This window comes from Platalea leucorodia, assembly GCF_965183815.1.
Source record: "Platalea leucorodia genome assembly, chromosome: 9".
NCBI classification, from domain to species: domain Eukaryota; kingdom Metazoa; phylum Chordata; class Aves; order Pelecaniformes; family Threskiornithidae; genus Platalea; species Platalea leucorodia.
Genome location: NC_138831.1, coordinates 17,481,980 through 17,494,140, shown reverse-complemented (window position 1 = coordinate 17,494,140; position 12,161 = coordinate 17,481,980). Strand labels below are relative to the sequence as shown.

The 12,161-nt window shown below is 60.2% G+C and overlaps 1 protein-coding gene across 1 annotated transcript; it reads right to left on the bottom strand.

Annotated features, from left to right (window-relative positions):
- Positions 1 to 8,313: 8,313 nt before the first annotated feature.
- Positions 8,314 to 11,287, bottom strand: LOC309594862 (metabotropic glutamate receptor 2-like; the record flags this gene model as incomplete). Its single annotated transcript, XM_082321262.1, has 3 exons — positions 8,314 to 9,514; positions 10,247 to 10,703; positions 11,273 to 11,287. 3 exons carry the CDS (start codon positions 11,285 to 11,287, stop codon positions 8,532 to 8,534), a joined length of 1,455 nt encoding a protein of 484 aa, XP_082177388.1. The 3' UTR covers positions 8,314 to 8,531.
- Between the last annotated feature and the right edge of the window lie 874 nt (positions 11,288 to 12,161).

Sequence of the window (12,161 nt, the reverse complement as noted above, 5' to 3'; positions counted from 1 at the left end):
ACTTGGGAGAAGGGGTTGTTTGTAGTTAGCCTAGCTTTACGGGAGGCCGAACGAACTATTCGGCAACAGCCGATAGTTCTTCGGAGCCCATTTAAGGTGACTAAAGCAGTCTTGGCAGGGACCCCACCCCCCGACGGGGTGGCTCAGCGAGCGTCCGTAAGGAAATGGCATGCTCAGATAGAACACTATTGTGAGGTCTTCTCCGTTACGGAAGGGGCCGCTAAAATGCTAACCATACAAGACGAGGCAGACTTAAATAGGGAAAACCCTCCACTTGCCCCCGTGGTCAAAGTAGCTCCCCCGTTTTCAGAGCAGGGCCCAAACGCATGGTTCACTGACGCTTCCTCGAAGCGGGAAGGGAAGGTTTGGAAATATCGGGCTGTAGCCCTTCAAGTAGCAACTAAGGAGAAAATAATTACAGAGGGAGAAGGCAGTGCACAGGTAGGAGAGCTGGTCGCAGCGTGGAGCGTTTTTCAACGCGAAAGCCAGACCACCTCCCCTGTGCACATTTATACAGACTCCTATGCAGTAGTCAAGGGCTGCACGGAGTGGCTCCCGTTTTGGGAGCAGAATGGCTGGGAAGTCAACAGACTACCAATCTGGCAGAAGGAGAAGTGGCAAGATATTCTCGAAATTGCAAAACGGGGGACATTTGCGGTGGCGTGGGTAGCTTCCCGCCAACAAACCGATACCCCGGCGGGCTGGTGGAATGCAGAGGCGGACGAGTTGGCCCGACTAGCCCCGCTATAGAGCACCCAAGTGCAGGAGAACTGGGAACACCTACTAGAGTGCCTACATGTAGAGCGGAGGCACTCAGGGATCAATGATTTGTACCGGGAAGCACAAGCTCGGGGATGGCCAGTCACCAGGGAGGAGTGCAAGACTTGCATATCCTCTTGTGAACAATGCCGTGTCCGTTTGGACAGACACCCCCTGGAAAACGAGCCCCTGCACCTCAGGGAAGGGAAAGGTTTGTGGGAGGCCTGGCAGATCGACTATATCGGGCCCTTCCAAAAGTCCGCAGGGAAACGTTACGTATTGAATGTAGGGGTTGAGATAGTCTCCGGACTTGTACGAGCCCGGGCTTGTGCGAAAGCAACTGGGGAAAATACTGTAAGGGCCCTCAAAGAATGGTTCGGGACCTTCCCTAAACCACAGACCATCCAGTCAGACAACGGCACGCACTTCACCGCCAAAATAGTCCAAGCATGGGCGGCTCGGGAAGGGATTTCGTGGATGTTCCACACTCCGTATTATCCACAGGCAAACGGGATTGTGGAACGGACCAACGGGCTGCTTAAGCGCTTTTTAAAACCACACCAACCGGGATGGGCCGAGCGGGTGGGGGAGGCAGTGACCAATGTCAATAATCGCTGGGGTACAAACGGGTGCCCGAAAATTGCGGTGTTTTGTCCGCAAGCCCCAACCATGGTACCTGTCTCTCGAAACCCCAGCTCCCCCAGTGCACCATTTTACTCTCCTGGCCAGCCGGTTCTGGTTGAGCTTCCCACCGTGGGAGCTGTGCCTCTCATATTAGATACCCCCCTAAGCAAACATACATGGAAAGCAAAAGATACCAGGGGGAGAACCCACAAAATCCACACCAAATGGATTATTCCCTCCTTCTAGCCCAAGGAGCGAGTTTTGTTCCTGTTTCTGTTTTTAAGGGCGGCGATATGACCACGACGCACCTGCTACTTTGGATCATTTTAACTCAGGGACACCTCCATGAAAGTGACCACTCCCTCTACCTTCCCCTCCTCCATACAATCCCTTCGAGAACAACGAGTTCGTGTTATTAGCGAAAGCCGTGAGTCAAACTTTCAATCTGAGCCACTGTTGGGTTTGCGGCGGACCCCTAGGGCTATCAAGTTGGCCGTGGACATCCGCACCCCTCACCCCAGACCAAATTGTAAGCAAATACAGCGAAGCCGCAGGCGATCCGTGGGATGACAGTGGGACCTGGCCAATTCAGTTTCCAGCTAAGGGGCAATATTGTTTGAATCGCACCCAGAAAGGAGGGGTCGAAGTGGGAGAAAGCAAATGTCAATGGACTCTCACACGTAAGCCCCTCAACAAGGAAAGGGACCTGTGGGTGTGGCTTAATGACACAGGGCGTAACCAGGGGTTTAAGGGATATTGGTCAAGCAAAAATGAAACCTTGATTCTCCGGCATTACAAACAAACTTGTAAATGGAGGGGTACTTATGGGGCTTGGTATTGTACCGGCCGAATAAGGGATGGGGCAACCACCTTTTTCAGCCCTCTGGGTGACAAAGACACAACTTATTTTCAGTTTCCACCGGGGAAAGACGGGCCATTTGCTCAGGGAAATAAAGCCAAAAAGGGGCATTATTGGATTTGTGGGAATACGGCATATAAATTCTTACCCGCGGGGTGGTCGGGAGTTTGTTATATAGGGATCATAAGGCCCCTATTTTTCCTCCTGCCAGAAACTGGTGGACCCCAACTAGGCGTAAAGGTGTATGATAACCTCGGGGATAGAAGTATTGCCCGTAAGACGCGATCTACCAAGGTAAATTTAGGTGGGACACAAAAATGGGGAAATGACGAATGGCCCCCCGAGCGAATAATTGAACATTATGGGCCAGCAACCTGGAATCCTAACGAGCCCATTGCAGGGGCAAGAGAACCAATCTATAATCTAAATCGAATAATCGGACTACAAGCGGCACTCGAAATTATCACCAACAAAACCGCTGACGCCACAGACCTATTAACTCGACAATCTCAACAAATGCGCACGGCAATCCTTCCACACTGTATGGTTTTAGATTATTTATTGGCTGAGGAGGGACGGGTGTGTGGAAAATTAAATCTCTCTAACTGCTGCCTAGAAATAGATGTGGTGGGAGAAGTAGTTCTCCAATTGACCCAAGATATCAGGAAAATAGCCCAAGTCCCTGTTCAAACGTGGAGTGGTTGGAACGGCGATTTGTGGTCCTGGTTACCAGGGGCACCATGGGTCAAACAATTAATATTGTGTTTGCCATGTGCAACTGCCACCTTACTGTTCCTACCCTGCCTAATTCCATGTTTTATTCAATTAATTCGACATGTTGTGTCAAATATGCAATTTGTTCCTAGCGCTCCACCTGATGGTGTAACAAAAATCCATACCATCCATCAGCCACAACCAATCTCAGTACCAATCATTTAAACCCGTTCCCAATTCCTCCTGAAGGAAGAAATTGCATATTGCCAGTTATTGTTAACCCCATTTCTAATGTTGACCCTTCAAAGCTAAAGAATTGTTAAAGTCGTTCGAGAATGAGCTTGCATTGAGCAATACCCCAGTTAATCCATGTTAAGGCATTCCTTCACCCGAAACAATCTTGTTCCCTTCTTCCTTCCCACAATTTTCCTTCACCCTTATCCCCAACTCCCTCAACTCCCCGTTTTCTTCCTTTCTCCCTTTTTTTCCCTCTCTCTTTCTCTCTCCCTTATGCCACCAAGCTGCAATGTCGAGCCACGGGCTGCTGTAAAGGACCGATAGAAAAATGCGGTTTTGTCTCGACATTGCCGCTGTAGCGCCATCCAGCGTCGCGCCTCGAAAAGACCCTCTTCTCCACAGTTCTGAGGAAAACCACCTCGTGCGCCTGCGCAGGGACAAAAGGCGCGAAAAGAGCCGAGGCGGGGGCAGCACGTCCGTGGCGAACCGCACGTACACACTTGTGGTCTGCGCATGCGTGAGGCCCCCTATATAAGGAGCGCGCGTGCCCCACAGCAGGGGCGGCGCGCGAGATCGCTCCTTTCATGCTTGTACCCTCGGGGGGCCCCCCGCCCCCTCGCTTCGGTCCCCGACGACGCCTGAGGGCACCGAAGACCCAGCCGAAGATCATCAGACTCGAAGGAGTGGTGATAAACTCCTCCTTCTCTTTCTGTCTCTCTCCCCTATTCTTTTCCTCTCCTCCCTCCTCCCTCCATTCTCTTCTCCCCTCAAATAAAAGTGAAAGTTTGTACGACACCTCACGGATTCCAGCGTCTTAACCTTCTCCTTGGGATCCTAGCGATACCTCCCCCGACATTGGATCGGGACACACCCCCTCCCTTGGGGCTGATGGCAGCAGGGTCCCCGTTGCTCAGAGAAAGTGCTGCAGACTGGTGATGTCCAGACTGGTGCGAACCCCAAAGAGATGTGCCTGCCTGGCTCAGGCCTGACCGTGCCTCCTTCCCCCTGCCAGGGAGATGATGAAGACCCCAAGACCCCTGCGCTCCACCATCTTCTGCCATCTGGCAGAGCTCCTCAGTGTGGAGGACCCCACCTGGGAGATGATCGCCATGGTCTTCCTCGTCGAGGTGAGCCTCGAGGTGGCACTGCTCCAAACTGCCTCCAACGCTCGGCTCGCCCATGCCCACCGCTGGGGGGGGAGCTGGGGCGGTGGGTGGGCTCCGGTTGGTACCATGGAGGAGCAGGCGAGCAACCAGGGCGGCGTGGTGTGGGGCACGGGGGCTCTCCGCAATCCCCGCCGCCTCCGTCCGGGTTTGGTCTTGCCCCAGCCTCCTTGCCCTGAGCTGATGGTTGGAGCCAGCACCACGCCAGCTTCCGCTGCACGTGTTTCAGATGCTGGGCTGCACCAACCTCAGTGAAGAGCTGGACCGTGCCCTGGAAATCTTCCCCGTGTATCTGCGGAGCCAATGCTTGGGGATGCCCAGCCTGGTGCTCAGGGGCATCCTCAGGCTCACCGAGAGGCCCGACGCGGTGAGTAGGGGACAGCCGGGAGAGCAGCCCAGGCTGGAGCAGTGGGTAATGCGGTGGCTTAGGCTTTTCTGGGCATCGGGAGCTGTGCCGGCTGCAGCCAGCTGTCCTGCCTCCCTGGCCCTCTGCCCCACGGCTGTGCCGTGCAAGGAGAGAGGCAGCAGTGCCAAGGGGACCGGGCTCCCTCTGCCAGCATGTCCAGGCAGGGATGCTGGCAGCAGAGCGACCAGCCTGAGCGTGGGGTCTGCAGAGCCTGAGCGGGGGGTGCTGAGCCCCAGGGTGAAACGCAGTGGCTGTGGTGGGGGCTGCTGGCAGCTTGGGCAGCTTTGCAGGCAGTGCTGGTCGCCCACCAGCCTGCCCAAGGGGACTGGTGGAGAAGGGGGCAGCCGAGGGCTGGCAAGGAGCCAGCGCTGCCTGTCCTCCCCCTCTGCGCCCTGGTCTTGCCATGGCCATGCCAGTAAGCCCTGTCTGCTGGGACCTTGCCCTCGTAACCCACGCTGCCTGCTGAGAAGCCAGCGGGGAGGCCAGTGTTGGCGGAGAGGGTTTTCACCCCTGCGATTGGTCGCTGCTTTACAAAAAGGAGGTGGCATGTCTCACACAGGCAAAGAGAACCCTTGTCCTGCTGCCACACATCGTGGAGCAGCTGCAGGATGCTGACAGCGATGCCAGCGCCCTGGCCCTGTCCGTGCTCAGCAACATGATCCAGCTGCTGGAGGGGAAGATGCCCAGCCTCACCGCCCTGGCACTAGCTGGCAAGCTCCAGCCACTCTTCAACAACGTAAGGCTGGGGGACAGCTCCATGCCCCCTTCACCCGACACCTCCATTCACGCCTCCCACTGCAGCCCCGTGCTCTGCAGGGGGACGCTTGGCCCCACAGCCCCCAGACCCCATCGCTGCCCTCGGTGGCTCCGTGCTGCGTCCCAAGCCCCCGGCATGGACTCACCCCGGCTCGGCCTCCCTGCCGCGGTGGGGACGGTGGTGGCAGGAGGGCAGCAGGTGTGCTGAGCCCCACCAATGCGCACCCTGCCCTGGCAGCATCCCCCAGCCCTCCGCAGGGTCTCCCTCTCCGGACCCCAGCCCCGGGGACCCCAGCCCCCCTGAGCAGACCTTCTGCATGCCGCAGCTCGCTCCCTTTTGGAACGGGGTTGCCTGCCACTGGTTTGGGGACATCCATCTCCATGTCAGCCCCTTGCACGCCATGGGCTTGGGGCTGAGGTCCTCCTCCCCTCCTCCCCCAGGAGTCAGGCACCGTGCGGGAGCTCTCCATCCGTCTCTTCCAAACCACGATGGGGCTCGTGGTGGGTGCCGAAAAGAAGAGGATGAAGAAGGAGGTGTGGGACAGCGTACTGCCGCTGCTCTTTCACCTGCACGACCAGGACAAGAGTGTGGCTAAGGTGGGATCCCAACCTGACCGGTCCTTTGGGCAGGGCAATGCTGACACTGGACCCTTCAAATGTGTGTCACCATGAGGTTTAACTTGCCCCTGGCGTCGGTCCCTGCAGCCTCAGAGACTGGGTTATGGCTCCGCAGCATCCTGGGGCCAAAAGCTTGAAGCCCCAACAGGCTTCCAGCCAGAGAGGGTGGCTGCACTTCTCTTCAGCACCCTGGGGTGCTGCATCCCCCCAGGGCTCATGGGACGGCAGGCGGATATGCGTGAGGAGATGGCGTACATCAGAGAGGGTGAGTGAGGGCAGCGGGGAGGAGGCAGGACCCCAGCACGGAGCTCCCCCACCCTGGGCGAGGGGGGCTCTGCTCCCAGCGGGTCTGTGGGGAGGGGGGCTGTTTCTGGAGGGGGCTATTCCTGACCAGCAGCCTCCAGCCGAGCCACTTGCCCCCTGGCTCCCTCCTGGCCCTGCGAATCACGGGCTGCAACGTGCCCTGCCTGGAGGGGACAGAGGGCTGTCACCTCACCTCTGCTGCTTTGCCCCTGCAGTCCTTCGAGGTGCAAAGAAAGATGCCAGCCCCATGGCCTCCTCCCTGGCGATTCAGACAGACCTCATCCTGCGATGAGGAAGGCTGAAGTCGGGGTTTAACCTACAACAACTGAGCTTACAGGGGGTAGTGCACCAGGGCTCAGGGCAGGGGACAAGGGATGTGTAACGTGGCTCAGTGCAAAGGAAGGGTGACAACGTACCATGACCCAGCGCGTGGGACGTGTAGCTCGTGCTGGGGCGGGGGCCGAGCCTCCCGGCTGCCTCTGGCCCCTGAGCGGGCGGTGCCGCGGGCGCTGCTCTCCCTGGGGAGGGAGCCGGGGTGCAGTGCAGCCGCGGGCAGGAGCAGCAGCACCACGACCTGGCCTCCCCGTCCTTCACAAGGACGACGTCGTGGAGTCCACCACCTCACGGCCGTTGCGCACTGTGGGCACGTACTGCGAGGCCGAGCCTGGCCAGGAAGGCAGCAGTCAGGGGCAGGCTGGGGTCCGGCAGCAGCACCCCCCCCAGGGCATCCCACTGGGGTGGGCGATGGGTGCCCAGGGTGCTCCGTCCCCCAGGGCTGGGGTTGAGGGTGCCCAGGGCAGCTGTGTCCCCCCTGGGTTGGTGACAGGGGCCGGGGGCAGCTGCATCCCCCGGGGCTGGGGTGGAGGGTGCCCAGGGTGGCCGTGTCCCCCCAGGGTGAGGACAGGCCCCCGGGAGTGGTCCCCCCCAGCAGACCATGCTGCAGCCTTGGGGCTCACAGCCACGTGAGGCAGGGGGAGATGGGGGATTGGGACAGAGCCAAGGCTGAGCCATAGGGGACACAGCAGCCTCTATTGCCCTGTTCCCAGCTGTGCCCTACCCTGCACCCCTGTTTCCTTCAGGGGCCCGTGCTGGGCTGCCCCCAGCTCCCTGCCAGGAAGGGGGTGCTGCCCCCCAGCCCTTCCCCAGCCCCCCTGCACTCACCGTGGGACTGGCTAAAGCTGGCGGCTGCCACGCTGAACCGAGCGGTGCCCACGCGGTGGCTGGCCACGTTCTTCTGGGGTTGGAAGAGTATGATGTGGAGCTTGGGGGTGAAGAGGCAGCCAAGGACCACGGTGCCGCTGAGGCTCACTGAGATGCACATGGTGGTGGTCTGGACCTGGAGACAGCGGTGGGCATCAGGTGCTGCTGCCGCCAGCCCTCTGCCCCGAGTGGGGCAGGATGAAGCCCTCGCTGTGGCACCAGCCACCTCCCACCGGGCAGAGGCTGCTGCCTGCACCCCGCAGGCACATCCCACCCTGCACCGGGTCCCTCCGTCAGGGTGGACCTGCTGGAGACCCATGGGCAGAGGATGGGCACTGCCCTGATGGGGACACGCTGCTCCTGCAAGGGGGGCGCACCCTGAGCAGCACCCCACCCAGCCTCACCAACACCCCTCATCCCAGTGCCTGCTCCCACCAGGGGATACAGGTCCTCTCCAGAAGCCCCCGACCGCAGCCACCCCCATACAGTCCTCCAGAGCCGGCAGGGCACCTTGCTGGGGGGTTGAGGTGGTGCAGGGTGCACCCCACGCTCCTCCATCCCCTGCACTGCTCGGCTTCCCAGGGACCAGGCGGGCCCTGGGGTTGGCATTCATGCGCTGGGGCTGAAGGGTGGCAATCACTCCTCTGCAGTCAGGTCGGAGGGGGTCTCTGGAGGTCTCAGGGGCATTTCCCATCCTCACCCTAGCAAACAGTCTGCCAAGGGCAGTCCTTCTCCCCAGGACTCGTTACCCCCTCAGCCACACTTCACCCGGTAACGAACGCCCCAATGCAGAGGTGACCATCACCAGGTCCATGGCCGAAGACCCTTGCCCAGGCCCACGCATCTCCTAGCCACAAACCCTGCGGGGCCCAAGTCACCAGGACCGCTCCGATCAAGCCCTTTTAGAGTTTTCGGGGCATTTCCGTGTCTTGAAGGCATAGACCGTGCAGAGGACCATCAAGAGGACATTGTAGGTGAGCGAAACGAGCATGTTGGAATCGCAGTTGTTGCACTTGAGGGTGATGATGTACCTCTTGTCAGGCTCCGTCTCCTTGCCTGTGCCGGGGGTCTCCACCAGCAGCCAGATGATGACGATGATCAGCTGGCAAGAGATAAGGGCCATGCAGATGACCACCTGTGACGTGGGGCTTATGAACCGGGGGCGCTGGACCCCCTCCTTCACCCCGCTGAAGATCCTGGCGATGCGATTCGTCTTGGTCAAGAGGGCCGAATAGCAGACGGCGAAGGACGTGCCCAGCCCCAGACGCCGGAGCGTGCACACCTCGGTGGAAGGCTTTGCGATGAAGATGAAGGTCATGCTGTAGCACGTGAGGACCCCGGTCAGGAGAATGTAGCAGAGCTCCTGGCCTGAGGCCTTCACGATGGGGGTGTCATCATTGTTCTTCACGAAGACTCCAGAAACAAAGAGGGTGGAGATAAAACCCAGGCAAGAGATAGTGACGGGACCAATGGCCCAGGCGTCTTTCCAGCGGATACACTCTTGGGGCAACTCGTAGCAGCCATTCAGGGTCTCATTGGGCCAGTAACCGAGACCGCAGTCCATGCAGGTGAACTCATCCAGCAAGTACTCGTAGGGCTGGCAGGGGATGCAGATCCAGCGGCATATGTCTCCGGGCTGCATGCTCTTTCTCTCATTCTTCTTGCAGGGGTCGCTGCACTGGGACACGGGGATGGAGGTCTCAGCCCAGGGGATGAGGCTGCTGTTGAGGATGAGCCCCTCAGCCCAGTAGCCCACCTTCTGATACCGATACCGCCCGTCCATGTGGTGATAGCTGAAGATGTTGTAGCGCCCGATGCCATCACCGTAGCGGTCAAATCGAACGACACTCTTGGTGCCTGCTGGCCTGAACGGAGCTGGAGGGAGAAGAAAGGGAGATGGTGACTGCCATGGGGCAGGAGAGTGCTCGCTCCCGGCGTGGAGGCAGGGCCCCTTCAAAGGGTCACATCCCACCATGGTCACAGGCAAATGTCCAACCTGTTCCCTGCCTTCACTCTCATAATTGCTGCCTATGCACACATTAGGAGCAGGAAAGCAATGGTTGAGAACTATCATCTCCCCACATGCCTAAATGCTCGGCAGCCCCAGCCAGCTCTGCAGGGACAGAGCGGGATTTTTCAGCCTCCATGGCTCTCAGTGACACCTGGGTAGCTGGGCTCAGCCCAAGCCACAGAGCACAGACACACTTCTAATTCATCCCCAACTATGTAGGTCCCTGATCAAGGTTCTCCCTCCACTTTAATCCCTGAAATGTGAATAAATCATGGCGCTTCCAAGTGAGGTCTCCAAGGCCTGACGTTCCCGGAGGGGCCCCTGTGGGGCCGGTCCCACCCAGCTCTAGCAGGATGGAGTTGGTCACCAGCTTCTCCACACTGGGGACAGAAGGCCTAGATTGCCTCCCAAGGGTGATGGTGAGCTGTTGGCATCTTGGGACAACCACAGCCCATAGCACACGGGTCCCCAGGTGTGGGCAGGCTGGAGGAACCGGAGGGCTTTGGGTCAAATACGGGTCTCCTTCCTCCTCCCCGTCCCTCCACCCATCCCTTTCCAGTTAGGCAGCCAACCCTTGTCTCCATCTCTGGACTCACCATCAAAATTAACATTGAGCATAAAGTCCTTGTAGAACCTCTTGCCATTGACGGCTTTCATGGCGTCGCAGAGCTTGGTGGCGTTGGGGCACAGCGCCTGGTGCATGTTGTGGAGAGAGCGGGCCATGGCATAGACCGCATTGACCACAAACGTGATCTTGGACTCTGGCTCAAACTTGCCTGTCTTGAGGGAGTACCGGCTACAGTCCTGCGTGTGGAAGCTGCACTTGAACTTCTGCTCCCAAAAGTCCCGAAAGCAGGGATTTCGGCTGTTATTGTAGGGGTTGAGGTTACGGAAGTAGGCAGCAAACTCCTTAATGGGGTAGGCTGCCAGCTCGATGGTGATTGCTCCCTCCGCCACTGCTTCACTGCCAGCCACCACGCTCTCCAGGGCTCCCCACCCATCACTGGCCACCCACATGAAGGACACGTTGGCTCTCTGGGCAGCTGCCAGCAGCTCCCGGACAGGGGGGGAGCGAGGAGCCCCCCAAGCATGGCCACTTCTGCGCCACTGCCCCGGCAGGGCAGCCCCAGGGGGCGCAGGGTCCTTCTCACCCCTTGCCTCCCTCCCTTCCTTCCGCAGGATGGCGGGGAGACCCCCCGACCACCCTAGGCGGGCCTGGGAGGAGGAGGACAGAGCTACCTGAACAGCAGCACCCAGCTGATCACTGCCCCCACCCCATGGCTGCACCTCCCAAACACACAGCACCCACCCCATCACTGACCCCATCACGGACCCCAAAACTGAGCCATCACTGACCCCATCACTGATCCCAAAACTGAGCCATCATTGATCCCATCACTGACCTCATAACTGAGCCATCAATGACCCCATCATTGACTCCAAAACTGACCCATCACTGACCCCAAAGCTGACCCATTGGGCCCATCACTGACCCCATCGACCCCATCACTGACCCCAAAACTGAGCCATCACTGACCCATCACGAACCGCAAAATTGACCCATCTTTGATCCCATCACTGATCCCATCATTGACCCCAAAACTGACCCATCACTGACTTACCACTGACCCCACCATTGACCCCAGCACTGACCCATCACCGCACCCCTCTCCCCTTCCCCTTTTCCCCTTCCCTCTCCCCCCGGCCCCGTCCCGCCCGTACCGACCTGCCGGCCCCGCCGCCGCCGCCGCCGCCACTTCCGCCGCTCAGCGCTCACTTCCGCCGCCGCCACATCTCGGCGCCCGAACCGCGCCCCCTGGCGGCCGGAGGCCGCGGCCCCGCTCCCCGCCCGCTCTGCGCATGCGCCCTGCGGCGGGGGGCCCGATGCGGGCTCCGCGCTGCGGCGGGGGCCGAGCGGGCCCTGCCGCCGCCTCCCGTCCCCACGCACCGGCCCCTCTCAGCCCACACCGCCTCCTCTCCGGCCACACCGCCCTCGGGGCACCGCCGCCCCTCAGCGCCCGGGGCCGGGACCCCGCTTGCCCTCGTACGGCCGGGCTGGGGCCGTGGGCCCCGGCGAGGGGAGCGGGGGGGTTCTGCCCTCCCCCCGCCCCCCCCCCCCCCCCGTCGCGGCCAACCGGGGGCTGGTGGAACCCTGCCACGCACCATGGCAACCGTAACCGGGGGACCGCGACATCCCCAGCAGTTGCGGGAGGGCGTCGGGCTTGCCTGTGTGCCCGCGGCTTTGGGGAGAGAGGAGCGACCCCCGCGGGCCTCGTCCCGGGCCTCGTGTGGAAGAAGGAAAAGCCTCGGTGTGCCTGAGGGGCTGGGGGCTGCGCCCCCGCTCAGCCCGGCCGCAGGTGGGGGTGGCAGCAGGCCCCGGGAGCGAGGGGACGGGGACAGAGGGGTCCCTGCCACAAGGGGGATGCCTCCGGCAGAGATGAACGCCAGCCCCACAGCAGGAGGAGGAGGAGGAGGAAGAGGGAGTCAGTCCCGTCCCCCTGGGGCAAGGAG